Source organism: Manacus vitellinus, unplaced genomic scaffold, assembly GCF_001715985.3.
Source record: "Manacus vitellinus isolate BGI_N305 unplaced genomic scaffold, ASM171598v3 scaffold_4_pilon, whole genome shotgun sequence".
Classification (NCBI taxonomy): Eukaryota; Metazoa; Chordata; class Aves; order Passeriformes; family Pipridae; genus Manacus; species Manacus vitellinus.
In genome coordinates this window covers 10,205,551-10,232,092 of record NW_021940604.1, presented here as the reverse complement: position 1 = coordinate 10,232,092, position 26,542 = coordinate 10,205,551, and the positions used below count along the sequence as shown (strand labels likewise).

The 26,542-nt window shown below is 38.5% G+C and overlaps 1 protein-coding gene across 6 annotated transcripts in view; it reads right to left on the bottom strand.

Annotated features, from left to right (window-relative positions):
- Positions 1–26,542, bottom strand: part of MAP7 (microtubule associated protein 7) — a 116,998-nt gene that overhangs the window by 13,824 nt on the left and 76,632 nt on the right. For 2 of the 6 annotated variants that reach the window (XM_029962762.1, XM_018078197.2), the window contains exons 4-11: positions 21,302–21,465; positions 20,397–20,508; positions 17,090–17,200; positions 11,580–11,693; positions 8,097–8,248; positions 5,664–5,779; positions 5,002–5,282; positions 1,249–1,432 (exon numbers count right to left, since the gene is read on the bottom strand). In XM_029962762.1, the coding sequence (XP_029818622.1) occupies positions 1,249–1,432; positions 5,002–5,282; positions 5,664–5,779; positions 8,097–8,248; positions 11,580–11,693; positions 17,090–17,200; positions 20,397–20,508; positions 21,302–21,465 (1,234 nt within the window). The remainder of the gene's footprint in view (positions 1–1,248; positions 1,433–5,001; positions 5,283–5,663; positions 5,780–8,096; positions 8,249–11,579; positions 11,694–17,089; positions 17,201–20,396; positions 20,509–21,301; positions 21,466–26,542) is intronic. The other 4 variants (XM_018078196.2, XM_029962763.1, XM_018078195.2 and 1 more) reach the window with 3 other exon arrangements.

Genomic DNA, 26,542 nt, shown 5'->3' with positions numbered 1-26,542 from the left:
CCTTGCATTATGGGAGTAACTTTTCCTCTTCACTTTTGATGTTACTCTAATTATTTAAGACTTTTTAGCCTATCGTATCCCCGCTCAGAAGTAGAGGGTAGATGGTCTTCCCAGCTGAAGAATCCTCACCTGTTCGGTAGATTTTCATATGGGAGCTGTTTTGCACTTGTGACCTTCCTTGATGTCTGTCTGCACTTATTTTCCTAGTTTTACTGATTTTACTACCTCAAAAAAATATAAAACTCACATTCAAAATGTAGATCAATATTGACTAGTTCAGGATGACATTTTCATTTTATTCTCATTTTCTAGTACCTTGTAACAGTTCATTTACTTTGTTGACCATGACTCACCTGATATTTTCATACACTGAAGTCCAAACAAGATCTCTTCCCTCAGAATAATTTGCCCACAGGTCACCAACACAGGAGTTAAGTTAGGATTATTTCCTATACACATTCCTTTATTCTTACCAGTACAGCAATTCAGCTTCCATTTTGTATCTCAGCAATAGAAGGTATGTCAGAACCTCTTCACAACTGCCTTATCTCACTGAAGATTCACAATATTAACTCACAACAGCATTATCTCACTGGCCTCAAGTCCTTTCAAATTCGTTTATGAAGGCGCTGCACAGACACTGGAAACTCCTTTCACTGTGAAAGCTGATTATTCTTTAATTTTTATTTTTGATCTTTCAGTCTTAGTATTTATTCACCACGTTACTCTTATGCCACAGCAGCTTTTTTCTTTAAAACTCTTTTTGAGAGGGTCAGTATTGTGAGTCTATTGGCAAGCCAGCCTATTTTAACTGCTCAGCCTTGTTCCTATTAGCAAAGTTGTTCAAGAAGTCCAACAAATTCCAGAGGCATGGCATCCCTCTAAAAAAGCACTCAACTTGTGCTGTAGCCACAGTTGTAAGTATCCAGATGGGCTACTCATTTGCTAGTAGAAAGTGAGATGCAACAATTACCCTCCAAAACTGGCGCGGGGGTGTCTTTAACTGAGAAAACAGAGAGGTTTAAGTCACAATGGTTGGACACCTAAAACACTACCTGTGGTACAGACCTTACAATTTAAAGTAAGAGACATTGCACCAATCACAAAGTTGGAAACAGCTGTACAGAGTTCTCTAGCTGGAACAAATAAGTACAGCTTTGTTAAACTCTGAGGAAACAATATAACAGCAGAATATATACAGGAAGCTGCTAAACATGTATCTTCTCCACTGGAGAGGTCTAGAATTACCTTTCAAGCTCTTCTCTCTCTCTCCTTTCTTGCTCCTCCCGTTCCCGCTGCTCACGGGCAAGGCGCCTCTTCTCAGTCAGCAGCCTGGTTGCTTCTTCAGGGTCAGTTGTACCTGCAGAGGTCTTGGGGGGTGCTGGGGGTGGAGCAAGAGCTGGTGAAGCAGGAGGTAGGGACGGGCTGGCTGCTGAAACAGAGGGGGGGGAAAAACTAGTATGTACAGACCCAGTAGCCAAGACGTTACTCTCTTGAAAGGAACAGAAAGTATTTTCAAAATATTTTCAAGCTTATGGAGTTTTATAAATGATCCAGAGAATGAAGCCATTTCTAGGTGCTAGAGGTTCATATACCTTAAGGGAAGTTTGCTTTTGCAGGATATGTGAAAGCAGCTGCAGTTGAAAAGGTAAGTCAACTTTTCTGTCAGAACAAATGTTGACAAGTGCTCAACAGGAGTTGTACTGACTCAGCAAGTCCCTACCATCACATTTCCTAAGTTTGCCCAATTCTATCTGGAGAGCAGAAATGAAACATTGTGAAATTGTATTTTCTTCTGTCTGAGAATCTACATCGAAAGAGCAGAGCTAGACTTTTTGGTAACAGGCCAGTCACTTGGGGTGACTTGGTGATCTGGACTAGGGTAGGGCACCAGCTATCATCAATTTTGCAGCTGCTTCAACCTGAGGCAACTCATGGGATCAGAGCACAGCATCTTAATGAATTTTGCTACTATTGGTGAACTATGGCTTGTGTTCAAATCTCAATAGTGCCTTCATTTCAATTCTTTATTCAGGGCCAGCTTTGTCCACTTGGCAGAGATGATGTTACAGGTTTTTCTCAAGTAAAAGATTAGTTCACATTTCTGTAAGTTTGCCTGGCATTCTCTAGCTCAGGTACAGAGTGCCTCAACCGCACCTTCTCTCTAGGCACTAGGGACCATTACCAACACATAAGCTATCTGGAGGAAGCATTCCCATGTTAACCACATCTGGTAATGCAAACAAGCATGGATAGGGAAGACTTTGAACTGTCAATGGAATCAGATTCTGATCCTAGGAATATGCATGTAAAGTAAGTCATAAGGAACAGTTAGGAGACGGCTTTAAATCTACATATCTAACCACCCACTGGGATGTGACAGGAGTTTCCTCACCTCATTAACAACTTCCAAAGAGAGGTTTTCTCCCTGATCCCCCCCCCATTCCTTGTCATGTATACAAACATAAATTCAGCTGCTTTCTGTCCTGAATTCACATCTGCTGACCTCTCTGCTCTGTTATCAACTAAAAACTACACAGGTCTTTCTAAAACTGCTTTAGGGCTTTCACCTTGAATTCAAATGTAACTTAAATTTTAAATTAGTACATCAGTAATTTAAAGAGTGCCAGGGCCTGTTCTCTACCCCTGAGGTGAGCTGGCACAGTTTAGCACTAGAGCAATAGAGCACTATTCTCTCATTACCAAAACAGGTATTCAGTCCAACCCCACAGAACAGGCTGGACCTCAGCTAACCTCCAAGATGTAGCTGGGAACTCAGAAAAGTCTGGGATGTTCAAATATAAAAAGGCAAGTAATTTGATCACACTAAATCGTGAGAGCCCTTTAGAGCCATGCTCTTAGTAGCCTTGGGGACAGAAGGTAAGAAAATGAGAGGCTGCAATTACAGCCTGGATCAGAAACATATCAGAGAGCCTTTGTAATTGTTAAACAGTATAAATGACAGAGTTCCTACATCTCAGCTCTTTTTAATTTACTAACATGGGCCAAGGCAGGGCCATCTCTTTGAAGGGAGCACAGCTTTGTGCTGCTTGGGGCTCATTTCTTGCTGCAGGCGCTGAAGTTGACAGCATAACAAGTAGCTTGTTTAACGCACACCTACCCTGCTTTCAGAAAAGGTAACACCCAAAAGACCTTTAAAACTTCATTGGTGTTAGTAAAGTTGTGTGAGATTTGCCTGCAAAAGCCTGAACAACTTCGTTGGCAATCGCTACCTGCTGACCTCCTGGCTCCTCCAGCAGGCAGCTGAGCCAGACCAGTTAAAGGCCAGTGCTATTAACTGTAAGAAATGAGCTATATTCACTTGCAACACAGTCTCAGGAGAATCAGCAACATTCCTCTAAGCTCCAAATGCCGTACTTGCACACCTCTAGATTCTTGAATGCAACCAATGACTAAGTTTTAGCAGCTGGGGCCTCCATCTGCAGCACAAAGCCTGTCCTCTAACCTCACATGTAAAATGTTTTTCCTGATGTCTCTGTCTTTGGTTCCAACCACCACCTCCTTTGGCTTTGAGAAAAGACATTCCATTTGAAGTGCTGCTCGCCACTTTGACTGTATCCTTTTCTTTCACTCGTCTCCACTTCGTATTCTTTTCTTGTATTCTTTGCTGTGAATACAGACTACTTCACTTTTGAATACCTTTATCACGCATAACCTGTTTCAATACTAAGAGACTTCATCACAAATTCAAATATTGACTGACTCTGCAAAGAAGTGAAGCCTCTTCCTCCTGAACTAAACTGTCAAACAAACATGATGATGTTTCTCTGGTCTGCACCTTGTACTGGGGAACTACAACTTGTAAACACTTGCAAAGTTATCCCAGTGGCATCCCTGAAATAATTTTAAAAGGAAATTTTCTCCTTAAAAGGAAGCAGGCAAAAGATTATCAGAAGAGCAGTAAAAACCCATGCTAACATGGCAATTATATCCTCCTTTACATGCCCACAGCCAACAGATATATTCATTTATTATTGTAAATTTCTAGCTTTTGTGTGGTAGAACCTGGGTACCAGACAGGAACTACTGTAACAGAACTTATTAGAACATAAGAAATGTTCTCATTCACATGAGGTTGTCTCACGGAACAAGACCCAACTACACTTCTTACAATTAAATGCAGGATTATTAATGCTTAAAACTGTTGTCTGAAGGACAATCACAGGGGATTCTACAAATTTTAAGTTCAAAATCCTAAGTAACCCAACTTGTGTATCCTGGTGGTCACAATGGACTTTCTATCCCATCTGCGGAAAACAGCTTATGCCATATTTACAATGGACTGAAATGTCTGCCACAACAAACTTACATTTTTTCATTCTCAAATTTATCTTTTGCCCTTTCTATACTTTATGATCATTATTTTATTTTTTGTGTACATCCTTTTCTTCCCTGCTGCTTTTCAGGGTTCATGGGGTTTCGTGTGGGCTTTTGGTTTGTTTGTTTGTTTGCTTTCCCTGAAAAATTCTGCCTATTCCTCTTTACTCCTCTCCTTGGTTCTTTGCATTCCACTTTATTGTGCTAATCTCTCCCATGATATGATCCTCTTGCAATAGTACAGATAAGTTAACAGTGTTAGCAGCATAACTGTACTGAGTGTCCAGCAGAGCTGGACATTCTCACTGCTCACACTACCTTATGTGGTGGATTCCTGTACCATTAGTATTCAGATCATTATTATTCTACTTCAACTGTTTGTAAAGAAGCTGTGTTATGATATAGGGGACAAAATTCCAGTCCAAAAGGGCAGAAAGAAGCCACACTGTGTGAGGTACCTCTGCATGTTGTTGTGACTCAGAAGCAGGAGGGCTTCAACCTGTTTACAATTTCCTCATAACATACATGTGCAGGAATGTTCTGAATAATTTAAATTAACATTTGACAGAAAACTACTGAAAGCTACATCATTGCAGAGAAAGGGAGGGAAGAACAAAAGAGACTCTAACACATTCCTTAACTTAAAGGAAGATCTCTCCTTACCTTGAGTGGGCTCTGCCTGGACAGTGAGCTGTTCCTGACTTGAAGATTCTCCAGCACCTGCTGAAGTTCCTTTACTTTCTTCTGTCCTCTCCTCATTAGCCTTTCCAGCCTCTTTTTCTGGTCTTTTCTTCTCACCCTCTGGCTTGACCTCTTTTTTGACTGGCCGGATGTTGCCAGGAGAAGGAGGACGTGTCTGAGCAGAGGAAATTTTGGAGGAACCGGGTGGGGAAGTAATCTGCTTGGGTGTGCCAGGCAAAAAAGGCAAGGATTTTGACGCACGCCTGTGTAATCAAAGAGTGACAATGTTGGTTTCCACCTACATATCACTTCTACAACCACAGTAGCTAAAAATAAACCATCTCTCTGTTTCTCTATCAAGCAGGACTACGGGCACAACTGATCTAGTTTCATGCAAAATGCCTCTCTTTGCAGCTCCCCATATCTGTGAGCACTGAGCCCAGCCAGGAGGGAAGAAATCACGTTTTCCTCCCCACTTCCCCTTCCTCAGAGAAGCAGTAACATTTCTTTAGAAGTAGGACTGTCTTTTTTGCAGAGAGAAAACATCCACATAACCAAATAAGTTTGCACTGTTTCACATTTAATTAATAGAACAATCAGAGCTGCCGATAGCACATCTCCAGCTAAGCGTGTACTTGACTTACCAAACTGGAGAGGGAGCTGGTGATCTAGCTTTGGGGTTGGAAGTAAAATGACCTCCTTTAAAGTTGGCTGAGAAGCTGGATGACAAATAGTCTCTCTCCTTTTCTTTTTTGTCAGTCTATAGCTCAGCAAACAAAAAGACAAAGTCAAGCCAGAGTTCACACAGCTAAAGAAAGCAAAGCAAGCTCAGTTAAGAATGAGGAGTTGGGGGCTGACGAAAAGCAGTGCTGAGTTAGTAGTTTCTACAGTTTGTTTAACAAGTTCATTAATATAGGTCCTGTAACCTGACACCAACTTTGTCAGTAAATACACAGCTGATAGCAAGAATCTTTCTTAATCGTTCTCTACTGTCCCAAGATGTAATGAGCTAATTTGCAGAGGCCTACTTTTATATCTTTGGTGATTGCCACAGAGCACCTTCCACTACTTCCCATATATCCAGGATTTTCTTGGAAGAAAGAGCAAAACGAGCCTCTGCCCTCGGCTCATACTTAGTCACAGTCTTCCCATATAGCACAAGTTTTTGTGTTCATGCTCACATGTGAATGCCACAGATGTCCTCAAAGATCTCAAATGTGGTACAAGAGTTATCCTATTCTTTTTTTCTTGGATGATTTCACCATTAGTACATGGTACTAATCACATGGTAGTGATTTCCTTTTTCCTTCTTTATTTTTAAAAAATAAAATCCTAAGTTGAGAAACATTTCTGTTATAGTTCTGGTCTGTAATAACAGAAGAAGGAATATATCAGAACTTAGGCATTTATGTACTTACCCTGTTTAGGTATAAATGAAAAAAGTTATGGTTCTGAAATAACGAGCTCAGTCTCTGGGAGTTGAAGAATGGGAATACGCTCAGCTGCCACTCAACCAATATGATGCAGAGGCTGCTACTTGCCACCTCAGCTGGGGCTTAAACACAACCCCTGCAGAAGGTGTATCATGATACTCTAGAGCCTCACTAGCTGAGAGCTCTGCAATGCTCGTCCTCTGAACTGAAAACCAGTGAAAAAGAATTTTGGCTTGCTAGCAAGAACTCTCTATTGGATCTACTTTATTAGTACTGAAAGCAGACCATCAGAAAATTTTTCTTAGTATCAATAAAGTAAAAAGCTGAATTCCTACAGAAGTTCACAGAAGAATAAAAGATTCTCCACACCATACAGGCTACTGAAAACAGCTCTTAACTCACTCATTTTATATTAACATTTTTACATCATCTCCTCCATTAAAAAGTAACAACATCTCTTCTTTCTAATTTAGGAAAAAAAAAAGTCAAAACCCAACCCACTTTCAATGAGAGAGACTCAAGAGGAAGAGGCATTAAACCAATAGCCCTGGAGATTGCAGTGCACTGTGCACATGCAATGAAATTTCTCTACAGATACATCGCAATGCTATGCCTGATCTGAACTTCAGTATACTACCATCTGCCTGAAAGACTAAGTACTGGCTATGATTCATGCCACTTTGATTAACACTGCTTCCAACAAGGATGTCAATAGCAACACTGTCTCTTGACCTTTTGCCCATCAGGCTGAACTAAAATGCAAGGACCTCTTACACAATCATTTGCAGAAATGACTTCCACTCTCCTCACATTCTGAACAAATTCAGGTTATAGAGTACAAGGAAAAATATAACTGCTCAGGTTCGGTGAGTGATATCTGAACTGGATCTGACTGCATCCCTTTGGTATGGAGCACAGTCAACATGAATTTGTTCCGCCTGCATCACACTGTTATGATTTTCCTGAAAAGCTCAGATCAGTCACAGTATGGCTACAAAATCATTCAGAATGAAGAGGTGACCTGTGGAAAGCCTTGCTTACAAACCATGCTCCTGAACCAACCTCTTCCTTCTCAGTGAGGAAAAGTTTACTAGTCTGGTCTCCTAAGAAAGTACAGATGAAGGGATAGTGCTCTGTGTGCTTGTGTATGCACGTGTGAGTGCATGCATTCCCCCTTCTTTATTCTGGAGGCTCAGATGAATTTTTTAGAGGCCTCAGAAGACAGGAAATTCTGCAGGCTTTGTGAAACCAGGTTGCTGGGAAAAATAGGTTCCCCACTGAGGGAAAAGCTGCAAAACCACCTTGGGCCTTAAAAACGCAGCCCAGAATCCACTTGAGTACAGGGCACACTCACTGTGACTGCCTCTGCACCTCATGAGAAGCTAAGGCATCTGCTCTGCAAACATGGGTGTTTAGAAAACATTGGTGTTTTCCTACATGGATTCTTCGGTGCATAATCAGGCCGTGTCACCACATAACATAGCATGTTTCAGTTAAAATCCAGCCACCTATGATACAAACTGGAGGGGATGGGAACAGCGCTGAGGGGAGTAAGTATCCCTGCGGCTGTTCCAGTGCTACAAGCGATGCAATGAGGTGGTCATGGCCTGAGACACTAAGCTCATGTAGAGTTGGCAGACTTACCCCTGCAAGGTGCGCTGTTGTTCTCCTACGCCCAACGGCATCAGTAGAAGCGTAAAGCTTTGCTCGGTCTCCTGAATTCCTACAGTTCATGGCCTTGTAGGACAGAGGACTGATGGGGCTGCAAGATGCTGAACGGGGACAAACGGGGATAACTACGGTGTTGGTTGGTTTTGTTATTTATTAGTTTTAATAACAGAGTTGCATTGGAGAATGACAGAGGAAAGCCAGCAGGAACAGAAACAACAGAGAAAGACAGAAAAGAGAGAAGATATTAATACATGACTAATTCTTAAGTCAGAACCATCATTTGATATATTAGCTTGGCCACACATGCAGTAATGATACAATTTCAGTAAGTGCTCATGTATTTTTCCATTTGTAAACTAATAATTTCCTTAAAAAAATTAAGAAGCATGCCACAATACTGAGTAGTAGACAGTAATGATGTTTTCCTGTAAAGTTTTTATACAACTGATGGTTCTGAAAAAGCAGTGGAAACAATGGCAGGTCTAACTGATTAGCTTAGTAGATGCATTGAAATGAGTTTCAATTACATTCAGAATAGAAAACAATCAAACTAAAATCAGAATGCCTATTAATTGCATTGGAAGCGAAGAAAAATTAAAGGAGACATCCACACAAGATTAAAACACATTAACAATACAAAACAGTTTCACCTAGGAAATCAATGAAATTGCTGTCTACGATTTTTAGCAAGTGATGTGTTTTTAAAAATCCTTCTTTTTAGGAATATTTTAGCCCATCATATTTCTTGATAATGCGAGAATAAGAACTGACTCAAATACATTCTCAACAGCAAGCTATTTTATGCATTAAAAAAAGCAGGCTGACAACAACAAATCAACTTGGAAATTAGTATTTGAGTAACCAGGATGGCAGTTTTTGTTGGTTCCACAAGGAAAAAGACTATGACCAAAAGATCACCTGACAATAGTAGGTGTCAGATATACCGTATTTTGAGTATATCTTCGAAGAGAATTGAAACACTTCAAAACATATCATGGGGAACTTCTTGCAGCAAAGTGTTCTGGGACTTTCTCTTGATTTAACAGAAGGAGAAGGTTGGAAAAAACTATGTTATTACTGCAGAGTTTTATTTGTGTGCTCCTGTTAGTCTCTCCTAGTAATTTAATAGAGTTTTAGCATAACTATTATCCAGCATGTTACTTGAAGAAAAAATAGGGCCTATTGTATATCTTCCCTACTCTTTTTGTTTTTGCAAGTAACAGAAATTTACATCCTCAGTTTCTGTGGTAAAAACAAACCAATATTTCTTTCCTGTAGATCCCTCTGAGCCCACTTGAAAGAAGGCAGTTCCACATACAGTTAATTCTTCCAGTCTTACAACAGTACAGCTGCTGTTACAGGAAGAGCTCATAGAATTAACAGTACTAATGCTGCAAATTCTCCTGCACCAAGAGATTAACATTAGGAATAAAGAGGGTCTCATGTAAGTGTTACAGCAGTGGCACCCATGCCTGCCTTATACTTTATAGGGATTTATGTTTAATAAGGTATTATGACTGACTTTAAAACAAGCAAGAAACAAAAAACCAGGCATTTTTGTTTGTGTTTTTGTTTTGGTTGAGATTATCTAAAGCAAATTGGAGGCAGTGGCGTAATATTAAGTTTTACAGAGGTTCTAATTCATGGGGTTCCTCTCTGTGATTCAATTCCCTTTCTCCATGCCGATTATCTGAAGTTACCACCATGGATGACATTTGCAAGTATTAAAAGACAAGCAGTTCATTTTCATTTGCGATGTTGCCAAACAATGTTTTAGGAAGTATTCCCAGTGATTCATATACTAACAGGATTACATCTATTCAGAAGAGCTTTATGAGAGCTATTTAAAAAATATTTTGGTCTGGGAGGATTTATTTAAAAAAAAAGATCCAGACGTGCTCTTTTGTTGGATGTCCCTAATAGCTCACTTAAAATTTAAGGACGTGAATCCATATTTAATCCAGTTTGGATTTTTTGCATTGTAATTTATCTTTACAGCCAAAGGGCAGGGTAATTTTCTAGAGAATAATGGCAGGCTGGGATGAGTGGAGTGCTCAGAGCACAGCTGTGAGCCATTGTTATCACCTGATCATTAACCTCCAGGAAGCATCCTGCATGAAGGGGCTGCAGGATAAGACCTGCAACAATATCTGGAAAACAATGAGCAGATGGATTATTCTTCTGGGTGGTACAGTTCCAGTGAGCACAGGGAAGGTATTTCAGGGAATTGCCTTAGACTGACAAACCAGTCTTTCCTGATATTTGTAGTCTTTCTCAATATTCCACTCGGTTTAGAGCTTATTGTGCAGAATAAACATCAGCAGTCATGAAAAGCTTCACACTTGCTCTAGTAAAATAACCACTTACAAAATTAAGACACTAACTTCTCAACTATTCCCTAATGAAGAGCTGAATTTCCAATATCCTCCTTGGTAGATGACATTAAATATTAATTTTACAAGGTCTTATTTGTGAAGAGTGAAGAGGAATTCTGCACTTGTTAATTCCCCTATTTGCAGAATATCATCCACATTTTTGCTCCTACAGCACTACCCCTGTGGAAATGTACTGCAGCCTAATTAGTTATAAGAGTTCTTAAGTGAAAGCTTCTTTAAAAGTAATCTTAGTAGATCTCTATTCCTTCTTACCTTCTATGTTCTTTAATTAGAATCAAAATCCTGTCCACATCAGACAAGAAAGACCTGCCTAGACATACACATTCAGCACATCCAGCAATATATTCTTGTAATGGTAAAGTCCCCAGTGGATGATTATAAAACATCCTATGATAAAAGAAGAGGCAGCAGTCACCTGTCTAAAATACGTGATAAGCAACTATGCCCCAGTTGTCCCTGGAATACAGTTTTGCCTGGGCTTTCAGTTACCACCTAGCAACATCATCACATTTCTGCGTGTTAATTTTCCCCTCAGTGAGTACATCAGGGAGCTGTTCTGGGGTTGGCAGAGAACTTTACAATTATTGTAACCTGACTAAACCTGCACATTTAAGTTCACATGTATTAAATGCACAGTAACCAGGGCCTATCTTTATACAAGTCTAACTTGGTCCCTGTGGGAAGTGCCCTGGTAGGGGGTGAAACTCCTTTGCAGCAAGCAGCTCATAGCCTTAGCAGTGGATGTGCTGAATCAGCTGTTTACAAGATTGTGTGCATTTCCTTAAACAGCCATGGACGGTGTGATGTTGTTGCCCTGCATGTTCTGTGTTCATTTATTGCACTGATGAAGAGGCAAAAGAAATTAAGAAAGAGGGGGTAAGAGAAAGAGGCATAGCAAACAACTGTATAAACAAGCTTTCATGCAAACTAATTGTGGACATTCAACCTCATTCTGGGATGCCACCATACACTCATAATTAGATCAATGACTTTACAACATCTGTCAGGGAAGCTGGAAAAAAGTGCCTGAGACATGAAGCCTCTGTTCTTAAAGGATTACCTGCATCTCCAGACAATGCAGCTGTGCTTTTACTTCGGGCCAGGAATGAGTGAGTGGGCGTCAGGAGCCTGCTAACAATGCTGCTCTCCCACGGACTGAGCTGAAGACGGCGAGCTGAACGTGCACCATACAAGCAAGATGTTAGATCAAACACTTCACAAATAATTACATGCTGCAGCAGTATTAGTACTATTTCCTCACTACTGCATACCACCAAAATCTTAAAACTGTCCTTCAAAGATCAAAAGCATACAATAGTTCAGTGGTTTGCATTTTATTATTACACCATTTCAGCAGAAGAATTCCTATAGAAACACATATATCTGACCATTTAATTTTTGCTACTGCCTGTGGCATTATGGCAACTTGTTATCAAATTAATACTGATATTTTGCACATACATCACATTCCATATTAGGAACAACTAATACGTAGACTCCCAAATATAGATTTCAGAGATGTTTATGTCCCAAACTCTTTCTACATACAAGTCTTCTAGTTACAGTAAAACACCTTCCAAAGTCTGCCAGCCTAGCTAGAAAAAACAAAAGTTGCTTACTGCTATACAGAGAACTGTATCAGAGGTTTTATCAAAGCATTGCAAAAGGACAGCGCACCTCAACTGCAGATACAAAACTCATCAGCTACAGTTGTCTCGGTAATACGTGAAGCCACAGAATACAGTAAATACATTTGATCATTAATTCTCTGTCAAAATATCCTGCCAATGACCACTTTCCATGTAGAACAGTAAACAAGAGTCAACTTTATGCATTGTTAGTCTGTTGTGAAAACACACTACATGTTGACCTCGCTGTAATCACTCCCTTGCTTTGCTTTTCCCAGTATTGGATAATGCAAATTTAGCTTGTCAATATATTCCTTTTGTCTTGTAATGTTTCTTTACTTATTTTACTTAAATACTACGTAATTGTTTATCATGGTGAAGCAGTAACCAAATGAGCCCTACAAATTATTTTCTGTATTGAATTAAATATTTCCTTGATACTCCAATGCAACAAATTGTATTATAATGGGCATCACAAACCAAAATATTCAACTAGTTCCCAAAGCAGTTTATTACGGTAAGCTTTCAACATTGCAATAATCTTGATGTTTCAAGTGAAATCAGGTCTTCTTACATCTCATGACTCATTGGGTTTAGTTTGGTGTTTGCAGCTTGAATTTATGAGCCTCAGTCTCTAAAAGTCATTGAAGTGACTGGCTGTAATAAACTTGACATTAATTTGCATTTTTAAAGGTAGACATCCATCACTTTTAATAGCCATAAACTCTGAATCTGTCTTTAATCTACTCCATGCTGAGCACCATGAAAGGAGGGGCTGATCTCAATCTCATCCTATGAAAATATAATTGCTTAATCTGCCCTCAGTGCTGTTTCGCACTTCTCAAATCACTCCCTAAATTCTGCTAACTCAATAAGGGGCATTACTATAGAAATATAGGACTCTCAAACACAGCAGGCTCTCTGCATAACTGTCCTTTTACACAATGTACTACTGCCAGAGCTTTTTGTGATTAATGGTTCCATTCTCCAGTGGTACATATCATATAGACACACAAAATACCCTACAGAGACCTCCATTACAGCACACACATTATCATTAAGCTTGTAATTTAACAATGAAGAAAAAAATCACAGAACTACCATTAAACTGGATGCAATAATGGTAATGTCTTTGCTTCCTTTCATCTCCAGGCACCATGCTCAGTATGATCACTGTTTAAAGCTACTTTGCAAGACAACAGATTCTTTTTTTGTGGTCTTTACTAGGTGAGGCTCACATGTATGAGTATGGATGAGTCTGGAGAAATTCTTCTATTATAGTTTAACAAAGACCATACAACTCCAGGAAGCAATCTCTGAAATTTTAGGCTAGTACATCAGTGCTATGTATACCATCCATTTCTTGGAGTTCATCTGTACAGCTGCAAACAGCTGATAAGTAAATGTAAATATGGCCCTGTGGGCCAGCCCTAGGCCTTATCTTACATAGGAGGCCCCAGAGATGAAGTAGTCTCAAGGGGACACAGCTAAAAGACTGATGAATTAAAACACTAAATTGCCATGTCTCACCTGTCTCATATCCTTTGCCCTAAAGCTGAGTATGGTTTAATTCTCTTTGCCCCTAACATAGGGGAGTTTATATCCACATCACCTACTGGAAGCAATCATGTGTCCACATCATCCAACCAAAGCACTTTGAGGCAGTCTTTGGGAGCAAGCTGGCTGATATGCACAACAGTGAGCTAAGAAAGACCAACAAAAACTTTCTTCTCTATATAAGCAATAGGCCTGGTTCAGAGATGTCAAACTACTTTTAGCCAGGACCTCGGAGTGAAGTTTCTCTGAATCACTGTAATGGGTTTAGCTTAGAGTTCATTTAGATATACCTTAGCTTTGTGGTAGATTTAGTCTTTCAAATCATATGACAGACAAGGGGAAGCAGTATTTTTTGTTCTGATGCTGTGTTAAGCTATCACTCTTAGGGCTGTTTCCTAGAATTATAGAATGGTTTGGGTTGGAAGGGACCTTAAGGATCATCTAGTTCCAACCTCCCTGCCACGGGGAGGGACACCTTCCACTAGACCAAGTTGCTCAAAGTCCCATCCAGCCTGGTCTTGAACACTTCCAGTGACAGGGCATCCACAGCTTCTCTGGGCAACCTGTTCCACCTGACTCATCACCCTTAAAGTGAAGATTTTCTTCCTAATATCTAATCCAAACTTAGTCTCTTTCATTTTGAAGCCATTACCCTTGGTTCTATCACTACATGCCCTTGTAAAAAGTCCCTCTCCAGCTCCCCTTTTGGGTACTGGAAGGCTGCTATAAAGTCTCCCCGGAGCCTTCTCTTCTCCAGGCTGAACAACCCCAACTCTCTCAGCCTTTATTGCTCCTTGTTTCCACACAGGAAGCACATTCGTGATAGGGTTGCTGGTATGAGCAAGTACCTCCACCCCCAGCCACATGCAGGTTATTTTTAACAGATTAAAGATCTTTATAACCTAATTTGTAACTAGAAAACACACAAAGTCACAGGGAGCTGGCAAAAGTGAATTGATTACAATCACCTGTATTTGTCTTTGGGCTATACAACCTGAATATTGGAAAATTGTCTTAGCAGCAGCAGAATAAATTGCAAGTAAGCAAACAGCAGCATCTGATTAGTTGCAGGAACAGATGGGAGGCAGGGATTTAACAGGCCTGCTGATGAGCACCACAAAGGAGACTCTCATTGATAAATACGGTGTTTGCTTATACAGAGACACAAATACCACGAGGAGTAAATGGGAGAAAACTGCTCTTTCAACAGGAAACAATACTGGAGTCCTTGAATGTCTTCTATAAAGGTTGCAGAAAAATGTGATACAGTGATTGAGACCATCTGCTTGAAAGAAAAATCACTGCAGGGAGGGAATCAAGTATGGTGTAAGTTTTGCAAAACTAAAAGTGTGTAACTCCTATCTCATCTAAAGTCTTATCCTCTTGCTAAGCTCTCCCTAAAGAGCACGATTACCAAAATGTATTGGTCAATAACAGTTTTCTCCACTTGAATCATGTGTGCATTCATGTTTTGTTACAGTTTCAACTACTCACTAACTACAACAACCCAGTAGCATAATGAGAAGCCTGTTCTAGCTGCCCAACTGTACAACTGTGATAAAGAGCTATACAGCAATCCTATACTTGAAAAGGCAATTAGTTAATGAAAACTTTTGTCTTTCGATGCGCCAAAAAAATAATAATGTCCTTCAAATGATAAAAAAGTGCTGCTTAACAGATGACAAGTTCTGGTTGGCAGCTATAAGCCACTTAGTAGGTAAGCTTATCATCCTCATCTCTAGATTGCTGTTTTGCAGGTAGGAGTATGTATTACCAACAAAGCGTGATTGGGTGCCCTCTGGAAGGTGAAATGGTGAGCAGACAGTTAGACCTTCCTTTAAGCACCAGCCTTAAGAAGTTGAAGTCACTGGAGAGACCAGTGGCACTGGCTCAACTAGATTTAGGTATCTGACTTTGCACAAGGAAGAGCATTTATAGCATTTGAATTTACTTTCTGTCTTGGAGTCTGTGAAAGTCACAAGGGGCTCCTGAAGAGTTCTGTGCTGTTTTAATGAAAATGCCAAGCAAAGAATGCCTCGACATTCTGACGTATGGCTGTCACTTCCATACTCCTTCTCTTTCCCCACCGCTAGACTGCGTAGTATTCAGTTTAACTTCTCCTGAAATGAGTGGCAGAAACTATAACGGAATGGGTTACAATCCATAAGAGACCATCCTTCATACTTAATGCTTGCTGCTGTTCGCCTGCTCATATCACAAAGACCCTTCATCAAAAAAGTATCCCCTGGCAAAGACCAGCAACCATCTGGAAAAAATATACACACCTGAACAGCTAATAAAGTTTAAACTGACTGGATTTCAATATTTAGATCAAGAAACTATTGGTGTTTTGGAATAAATTATTTCCTAATGTACTTGGAATAAATGATTCCCTAACGTAATGCTGTATTTTTCACAAGTTACCAGAATGTACAACTAGGTTAGCCCACTAGGAAGAACAAGTCTCACCAAATCACCCAGATACACACGTTCAAGCATGCACTTAGCCCTTAGTTAAGACACACAAATAATGACATCGACCAAACAGTTTTGCAACACAACCAAAATTCCATTTTAAAAATTTGTTTTGAAAACGTGCATTTTTTTGGATTGAAATGGGACAGAACTCATTCTCAGTAGAGGACAAAAAAATCCTTACCAAGTACTTTTCTGTAAGGCTCTTTGCATGAGTTACACAAGAGAGATTCTTTTATAAAACTTTTAAGCTCAATCTTGTAAATCCTCAGAACAGAGGCAGCAATTCAGCTATGTTAATTTTTAAAAGCTTGATGGTTTATCATTTTTGCACACTTGTATACACCAAAAATGTACACTGAAATGAAGCAATCTCTGAAAAGTAACTGGACACAAATGTCAATAAACAGACAATATGAAGAACACCCACAATTCTTCAATAAAAATAAAAAAAATAGTAATAAAATAACCAGAAATTTTAATAAAGTAACTGCTTGAAAGCTTCATGCTTCTTAGATATTCAAGAACTCCTACCAAAAAAGAAAGGAAAACAAAACAATGACAAAATGGTCTAATGCAAATAAAAGGTCACACATGATTGCATGCACTATGGAGTGATGCATTCTTTAGTAGTTGTACCTCATTTACTAAAAACCTGACAGAAGCACTGCTTTTATAATTTGCTAAAGCAGGATTGTTTAGGTAAGTTCTCTTGTTTTAAAAAATAATTATTTGTTCTCACAGGAAAAAATGTTCAACCATTTACTTGTCACATTTGAAGTCTTTCCACTACCACTTAGATGAAGTACAGAAAAGGACTTCAGAAGCTTGTTTTATGTGCAAAGTAATACATCAGTATAGAACATTCTTTCTTGCTGCTTTTTTAAGTTTTTTTTCTTTGAAACTGTACCTCTGTCTGGAGAATTTAGTAATGTTGCAGATGAGGAGGAGAGCCGCTTGTTAATGACTGGATCAACATGTTTCGAAAGGTTCATTGTTGAAACAGACCGCCTGTCTCGATCTAAAACAAATGGAGATAATGCTAATTGACAGCCCACATGCAATAGTGCAAGTTCCTAGCTCGCTAGTGGGAGGAGGAAAACAGGACTAGGTCACTCCTGCTCTACCACAAGAACTTTCAGAATAGAATGGATTTCTCAGAAGACATTGCATAGGCGACTCAAAGACTGGGCACAAAACAATTTAAGCTTCAAATGTGTAAAATGTTTTGTTCATTATCATTCAATGGGTTGCAATCTAAAGATTTTCAATATTCTCAGAAAAAGTTTGCTCATGACTTACAACAGAAAGCTTCAGGGAACAACCAAGGTGCTTGGAAACTCAAAGTTATTCATTAAAAAACACTTCAGCACCTCAATAAAAGGTGACATTTGAAAGGGAGTTAAAAATCCCATAGTTACATATAAGTGCTAAACTGCCCACTGCAGAGCCATTTTCAACCTGCTGAAAATGAAGTTGTAGTGCCTTAATCCAAAACAGCACATAGTTTAGCAGATTACAGAAAATCAGTCTCTGTGGAAGGCACTTGTAATGCACATACATGGCATATGTAATACTAAAGCTTTATAATTTGCTTTTATTTTCTCTACGCTTTAGATCAGTATCACATCATTTGCCTGCACAACTGCTGCAGTCAGCATCTGCACCCTATTGAGGGGGTGATGGTTATTTCAAGAATAGAGATTGCACACACTTTGCGAGTATGTGTGTCACAGGAAGGCTGCTAGCAATAGCAAAAAGGGAGGAATGAGCTGAACAGGTCAGCTATGTCCTTTCTCTTCACTTTCAGAGAAAAAAAAAGCTACATACCTCAACTACACATTCTCCATTGCAAATTTCCATTTGGAAATCTGACATTCAGAACATGCTGTGAGAGTCAATTCTGATTTTGCTTACATTTTAGCATGTACTGACCCTCAGCAAAGCATTCAACCATTCTGAAATGCAATGAGGCTTAAGCATATGTTTAACTGCTCTGCTGATTCATATTCTGTGCGTGCAAAAATATGTCTGCATATTTTTTTGGAAGAAGATACAAATTCAGGGCACTGACAAAATTAAGGATGATGTTGCTGAAATACTATTTGCCATTGTTTATTTATGACAAGTACGTCAACACTGTATTTACCTGTCCTGACCTAGTGGATTGGAGCATACACACTGTATACAAAAAAATTTTCACAGAAATATAGTATATGAAAAATACCTTAACTCTCCCCAGATCTATGAACTATACAGGATTCACCATAACTGGCTGGGCTGAAGAAAGATTCTCCCCTACCCCATGTGATTATTGGCTAACTGTGTCTAATGTTAGAATGACTTAGTGAGGGTATAAAACTGGCAGACTGGGTACTGGAAGGGAAATAAAACTCAGAAATGGGTTTTTAAAGGAGAAATGTAGATGTCAAAACTAAGAACAAGACCTCTGTAGGCTGGCACGCTTATCCCACGTTGATCTATAGGGTATATTGGAGAATGTTCTGTGTGAGTCAGTCATTACTGGAGACAGGATGCTCAGGCTTCCTGAGAACAGAACAATATTTCTGGGAATGGGATGGGGATTTTGATCTCATATTTAATTTATCCCTGAGAAACTGTATAGTATGTCAGTACAGCCATAAAGTTTCTGCATTTGGCATCTGAATTTAAAAATCACCTCTGTTATTTGGCATGCCGACCTTTCTTGTGTCAATGAACCACATTTAAATGAATGCCATTCAGCATGAGGATTTGCATATAAGTGTTGGCAGTATGAATCCTATAAATATAGAATAGGCCAAATGCAATCCATTGCCTAGAAAATTGCTGCTTTGTTCTAAAAAAAAAAAAAAAACAGCAAAAAAAAAATTAAAATACCCATGAGCAACATAACAGCCAATGCAGCTGGTTATGTGTCTGTGTTCATGTGCAAAATAATTGTAAATCCTGTGCGTATGCAGTATGCCAAAAGGGTTTTAGAAAATAACAAAATATTCAAATTGGGTCTCCTTAAATTCCAGTAGACAGAATATTATGCTTCATTTCAGTGAATTGTGCCAAATCTTTAGAGTCAGCCAGTAGTAACTGTCTAGAAAAAAAAAACAGTAATGAAAAAATCTGGTGCTAACAACAGTTCTAATCTATCAGTATGATGTTAAACATGCATTGCAACTACATGAGGGTGGTTTAGTTACTGATGATCTCATTTCCTGGGAACTAGCTAAGGGTAAAGGAATAAAAAACCACAGCATTATGTACCAGGTTTTCTAGCACCACCCTGAGATCTGAAGTGGTGCTCCAGGCCTGCTAAATCGAGAAAGGTGAATGATGATTCAAAAAAATAACCTAGGGACAGAATGCAAGACAATGATTTTTCACAGAAAATAAAATAAAAATCAAATAAGTTATACAGAGTTAAGCAAAAAAGTAACCTATTATGAAAAATAACTGTTTATTGAACTTATACATGATAAAGATTTCAGAGCATTAGCATTCTTTTCTCAACTCTTTTTTTTCTTCCCTGATGAAAGGCTGGACACACTGAAATTAGAATAGGAAGAAAAGAACTTTAAGTACCACTTTCTGGTGGTAAATAAAGGAAAAGTTCTCTTTATGGGGGTTTGATTCATATTTAACAAGGCATATACACATTAATGATTGGCAGATTAAGTTAGAGAAGATAATTGGGGAAAAAAGCCAAATATAGCTAAAATTCACTTAAACTTAATTTTCAGGACTTCTATCTCCCAAAATATTTGTACAAGGCACAGATAGCTTATTACAAAGAACAACTTTTCTTCCTTGTGTCTATTTGAATCTCAGTATTTGGTCATTTCCACCAGATCTATTTTTTGAGGTATACAGCTAGCATTTGCCACGGTAGCTCATATCACAAGATCGACACAGCACAAGCACACCCACATATACACACACAAACAACAGCAAAGCAGCAGAAGCAAGAAGCTGCAGCAACATAGTTACATAATTAGTCAACTCCTGAAACAAGCTTTAACTTTTCTTCAGATTTCTCCTTGTTATCTTTCTGCTACACAAGAATGTCAGAAACATGCCATTTTTAGCAATAATAAGATCAAGAGCAAACAATTTAAAACAACATACACAGAACCATTCTTCATTTTTAACAGAAGCAAAATAAGTTTCAGTTAATTGGCAGGGGAGGGAAACTGGCCAGCAAACCAAGCCTCCCTCTTTACCTGGGTTATTAATGCGGTTGTGTAGTGCTCCTCCCCAGGACCATCTGTTTTGCTTTTGTTTTGGCTTCTGGCTTCTCTCCATTGTGCGACGTACAACAGCTTCATGTCGTTCCTTAAGTACAACAGGATAATATATTTGGACACTACTGGGTTTTACACTTCATCTTCTCATCAAACACTGCTACCCTCCATCCCCACAGACAGAACCAAGTAGGCATTGTTTAAGTTTATGCGCTGCCTACTAAGATACACATTAGAACAGGATTAAGCAGCAATTAATCCATAAATAAGTTAGAATCTGAAAATTAAGTGAATTTTTGAAAAGGTAATATCTGTTTGAGAGCTGCAGAACTACAGAGAAAAAACAGTGGCCCTGTTATGGCAGCCACTACACAAACACACCCTAGTGCTACTTCCCACCTATTAAATACTAGAACAGTGGGAGAGAGAAGAAACAAAAAAACTCATAAGGATGAGCTGACTTTCACAGGATCACACTGCACATAGTTCCCAGATTAATTGAGACAATTCAGCCAAGAACATATTTCATTACCCACTCACTTTTTAAAAGGTTTTGTTAGGGCAATTAATATGTTGTACTGAATGGCTAGGAATTAACACGTAACCATACAAACCTATCCCAATTCGTGTTTTTCTGCGTGTGTGCAGTTCCATACACTAATCCAGGTATGCACAACTTCACTGCATTTGACTCATAACAGGCACTTAAAGAAGCAGGACGCAGGACTTGTGCAAGTAAGACTTAAAATCCTTTTGCACACTCTGTCATACTAGCCATGGTTCATGTTGCATTCTTTATATCAACTCCTGCAGAAAAAGTTTGATAGTACTGTATCTTATAGTAAAAGCAACTTGAAAAGTGTTTTCATGACATTTATTCTCACTTTATCTTCTTCTATTCTCTGCCTTCGCTTTTCCTCTACGGCAGCTCGCCTTCTCTCTTCCTTCAGTCTCTGCTCTTCCAGCTTCTTTCTGCGTTCCTCTAGATGTTTTTCATAATGTTGCCGGGCTCTCTCTTCTCTTTCTAACCAGATGGATTCTCTTGCAGCTGTGAGAAAAATCAGAAATAAAAGGATTGGCATGCTATATGCAACACACTCTTAAACACATTTTGAATAACCAAGCTAAATAGAAAAACTTTTGAATGAGTGAAAAAACTTTTGAACTAATTTTCTTCAAACATACATAATTTCCTAATCTCTCCTAATGTATTAAAATGACCACACATCCATTTCATTTAATCTCAACTTATGTATTGTGAATTACCAACAGTTAAATTATTGAGTATATAGTTTCTGAAAAAAGGATTTTTTGTAATTTAAAATGCCTAAATACTAAAGTCAGGTTTATGTGAACAAACTTCTGTTGTACAAGGCACGATAATGCTCTGTAATATTTTACTGAAAAAATAAAAAAATAAAAAGAAAGATAAAACTATAGCCACTTTCACCTTTACTGATAAACACAGATTCCTCATGATAGAAGTGGCTGGGATGACAATTCTGGCATCCAGACTGTTATCTGTACCAACAGAAGGAAAGAACTTACCCACCAAAAAAGCCAGTCTAAAGGTGAACTTTAATTTCTCACATAACTCCACTGCTGCACAGCTCTGAACATGTTTCAGAAGAGCTAATCCAGACAAATCATGACGCACTAAATAAGACAAATTTTGCTCCCTATCAGGGTCTGAATTTTCATGAAGGTATTATCTGGAACATGGCCTCAAACTTCAGTCCACAGGAAACAAATAACATACGATGCTCAGGATCTCTCCCCATTGCTGTCTTGAAATCTTTGGGTCCCAAAAATTTATTTGTTCTAAAAAAATGTGTTACTTGGTTTTTCTAAAATCCCAGCCATTTGATACTTCTGGATCTTTGTGAACTGATAGGTGGGAGTGCACATGATGATCACAAGTATCACTGAGAACCATGTTATAAAACCTTAATGCAGCAGAAACATGGAACCATGACAACACTGTCAAAAAGCTTTTCAATTTCCAAGACCAGCAGTGTGAGGAAGTTCTCTAAGTCTGAGAGAGTTTTGGGATTTTTTAAATTAAATCTGAGGAAAACAAGAAAAAGAAAGACAAAAGAGCCTATTTTTAAAATCACCTACTCTAGAACAACAACTTCAGCCTTCAATTAGAAGAGAGATTTGTGCTGTTTAACACAACCACTACCAAAGCCAAAACACCCAAATGCTTTTACATGTCCCGAGCAGATATTGCAATCACTTCTTATAATGCTAGGACTCATCATTACCATATTGCTCTTTTGCACCTTCTTGCCTACTTAAATGAATCCCACCTCACTCATGGGATGATCCCACTCAATAAATAACTTGGATTCCACTTTAAACCTTATGTACTTGCATACTCAATTTCATAGCAAATTTCTACCCTGAGTAGACCAGTTCATGCTGTAGAGTTATCTCCCTTAAGAAAATCCCTCTCTACCATTTCAGATGTCAAATACTCTGTTGACAAAAGCTGACAGCATGTTTAGCTTTGCTGTGGGATACAAACTAGCAGAGATGTTTGTTGAGCAGCTACAACCAACCTTAAAACACCCTCATGGTAAGAAGGGTGAAAGCTCAGCAAGATGTTTGCAGGAAATTTAACAATCATAGCTAGAATAATGACAGTGACAAGGAATGGTACAGCTGCTTAGATAATTAATAACAATAGGTGTGAGAAGTGACACCTGCAAATGTGAAATACTAATGCAACAGCCAGCAGAAGATTTCTAGAAATATTTTTCTATGCTAATTTAGTTAAGAGTGAGTTGAAGGAGAAATGTAAACCACAGATTAAGTCAGAAAATAGCAGAATATGGCAGAAAAATCAGCTTCCAGGACAATTAAAATCTGCAAAGGCTTCTTCTTGTCACTAAAGCCTTACAAAGTAACAAAATAAGGCCAGAACTGGTGTTCCAAACGGAAAGCTAATTTGCAAAGCAGAAACATGCATCTGTTGCCCCTTCTTGGGATCCAAGAGCTCACCAAGAGAATGTATGGACAGAGAGGTAACTCTCACTATGGTCTACTTTTCTCCTGGAACTACATGATCATAGAACCATAGAGTGGTGTGGGTTGGAAGGGACCTTAGAGATCATCTAGTTCCAATCTCCCTGCTGTGGACAGACACCTTTCACTAGACCAGATTTTTCAGAGCTCTATCCAACCTGGCCTTGAACACTTCCAGGGATGGGGCATCCACAAATTCTCTGGGCAACCTATGATGCCATCTTTCTATTACTAAGGTACAGAGAATACTGAGCAAAGAGCTCTCAGTTTGAGCTCACCTTTTTCAACAATTTGAGTTACATCGTGAACAGCTGAAGTATAATAAGATATGTCACCTCTGAGGTACCATCCTCTCTTTTTGTCTTTGCCTTCTACTTAACTTTTCTGCCCAATGCCTTGGGCAGAACCACTGTCAGTCTGTCACCAGAAAGGCAGTGATTTTTGCAAAAGCTTGCTCTTCCTATTAGTTTCTACACAGTTGGACTGCAGAATAGTGTCAGCCCAAGAATAAGCAGCCACATCAGTGAATTGCACTGTTCTTTCCACTCTACATGTATTTATCTTGATTTTTTCATCAAATGAGGATAATTTCCTCTAAAAGCAGCAACCCAGTTAATTTCAACCAACTACTTTATAAAAAAAATTAAAAATATTTATTATTTTCAATACCATCTAAATACCACTTAAAAAGTAGCAAAAGACATTTCTAAAGAGCTTCTGTTTATTGGGAAGAATAAAGAGTGTCCTTAATATTTGAATTCTGAACTGCAAACATCCCATGGTAACTATTGCTTTCTCCTGAATATTTGATTAAAATAATAAAATAATTAAAATAATTGTTCATTTGTGCTAAACTGCGGTAATGTTAAATAACTGTTAAATGCCATTCCTTGAGGATATTACTCTCGCCTGTTCTTTCCTTATAATTACTTCCTGTGAAGCTTGTTATCATCTCCAGAATTGTGTCCTATTGAAGTCTACTGTTTTGTTTCATTTCTCATGTGGAAATGTTTAGAGAGTTTGTTTCAGTCCTGTGGACAGTATTGCACAGATATATACAGAAGCAGAGCTTGTAACACTTCGACTTAATTTATTCTGACATGCAGAAACCGTAAAACTAGTCTTAATTTCCAGCCTAAAATTTGTCTGTCTGTAGATATCACAGAAATGGATCTTGGGGGAAACGATATAAAAAAGAAAGAGAGAATCATTCACTGTCCTCCTCTTAAAAGGAAATTAGCAGTCTACTTCATTTATTGCAAGCAAAATTTGTATAATTTTATCTTTGTTAAAAGCTTTAGCTTCCCTAATCAGGCATTCAAGAGAGGAACTAGATTGTTCCCTTATGCAACACAAGTTTGTAGTGTAAGTTAGACCTACTTTCACAAAGTAAATGCTCTAGACTCTTACAGCATCCTGTCACCATAGTGGTATATAAATGAACTTAAAAAAAAATCAAAACAAACCAACCTACCACACAAAAATAAACAAACCCCAAAAGAACCCAGTGCACGCACCGTGTTACGTAGACCCTGAACACACTACGTAACCAAAACAATGCAGCTGTTCAAAATTGGAATTCAATCAAACCATTTTCCAGAAGTTTTGAAGAATCCATTCTCTTTGAAAAAGCTAAGAGTATCTAAGAAGCATAATAGCATATACATATAATGAAAGCCCATCTAGCTGCAGCGTGTTGGCTTTCACTTAATAGTCCCTTCCAGAATCTAATGATCATATCAAGACAAGCCAGTGCTGTGAGCCACAAGACTTCCACAGATCCTGTGATCTTTTGTGCTTGAAATCTGCTTACAATGGCAACTCAGCATGGAAAAGCTCTTTGGTTGTCCATCAAAAATTAATAAATTAAGAAAAGTAAAAAATAAAAACCCATCAGCTTTCTTAACTGATGTCACTGGAATATTAATTTGCCTATAAAAGACACGAAGATTGATTGTTCTTTTTGTTATTAATGTAGATAGTTAGACATTCTTGGGCATTGTTGGTGGTGATTTCTATAGGCTTCAGTAATCATGCTGTTTAGAAAAAGTAATGAAAATAGAATATCTGAACTTCTAAATTCAAGAAGAGAAAGGATGAAAACATTTTTATGTAAAAGAGTTAACTTTCACGTACACTCTTTACTGCTGGGAAGACAATCAGAACGGTGAACCTCTGGACACAACACTAATCTTCAGCTTTCTGCTCCTCATGGAAGGGATGATAAAAATCACACTTTTGTGATAAGGCAAGACAGCTCAATAACAGAAACTCACATTAGTGATGGATTAACCAAGGCAAATGGGAGTGTTCACCTGGAATAAATCTAAAACAAAACAGATCTGATTCAAAGCAAATATAAAAGCTACCTCTTTCCATCAACTTTAAGTTACAGGCAAAAGGCAGCAGAAAATATATATCCATCTGTTAACTTAAGGAAGCTATTACTTTTATGCTTGGACTACGTATTTAACAAATACACGAAAATATGATTTATGATACATCTGTTTGTTGAAAAAAGTGTAATATCTATTTTCATGAACTTTACTTCTTCTGCAGTAGAGAAATAATCTTAGCTACTTTTAGACTTATTTTTCAAGCATGAATTCCTATATTTTATCTTATTAGAGAATCAAAGGAGAATATCTGCTTTGTTTTCACTGCTTCCTATATGCACTACTGACATTCTTCTGTGAACTTAAGGACTCATTTTTTGCCACCTACAAGGCAGATATATACAGTGACATAAGGTAGTGTCCTTAGATATATGAGGATATCTTCAGGAAAAATAAGAATCTGTGTTTCATAGAGACATATACATTGAATGCTTTGCTGATAGAAGGAATCAGCAGATGAACCTATAGGAAACTGAAAATAGCTCTAAAAGGTCTGATCAACTTGAAAGAGCAGCTGATTTGCAGGATGTGGAAGGGGAAAATATGATGGCTTCTCCAGAAACTGCTAAGAACTCTGCCTGGTGCTAAGCCAACGCTGCACTCCAGTATGGGTATGGTCAAACAAAAAGGTTTTTTCTTGGGCCTGAGCCTTAAGAGCTTCATGATACTCCTCTCCCTTGTACCAACACAAGCTGCCTA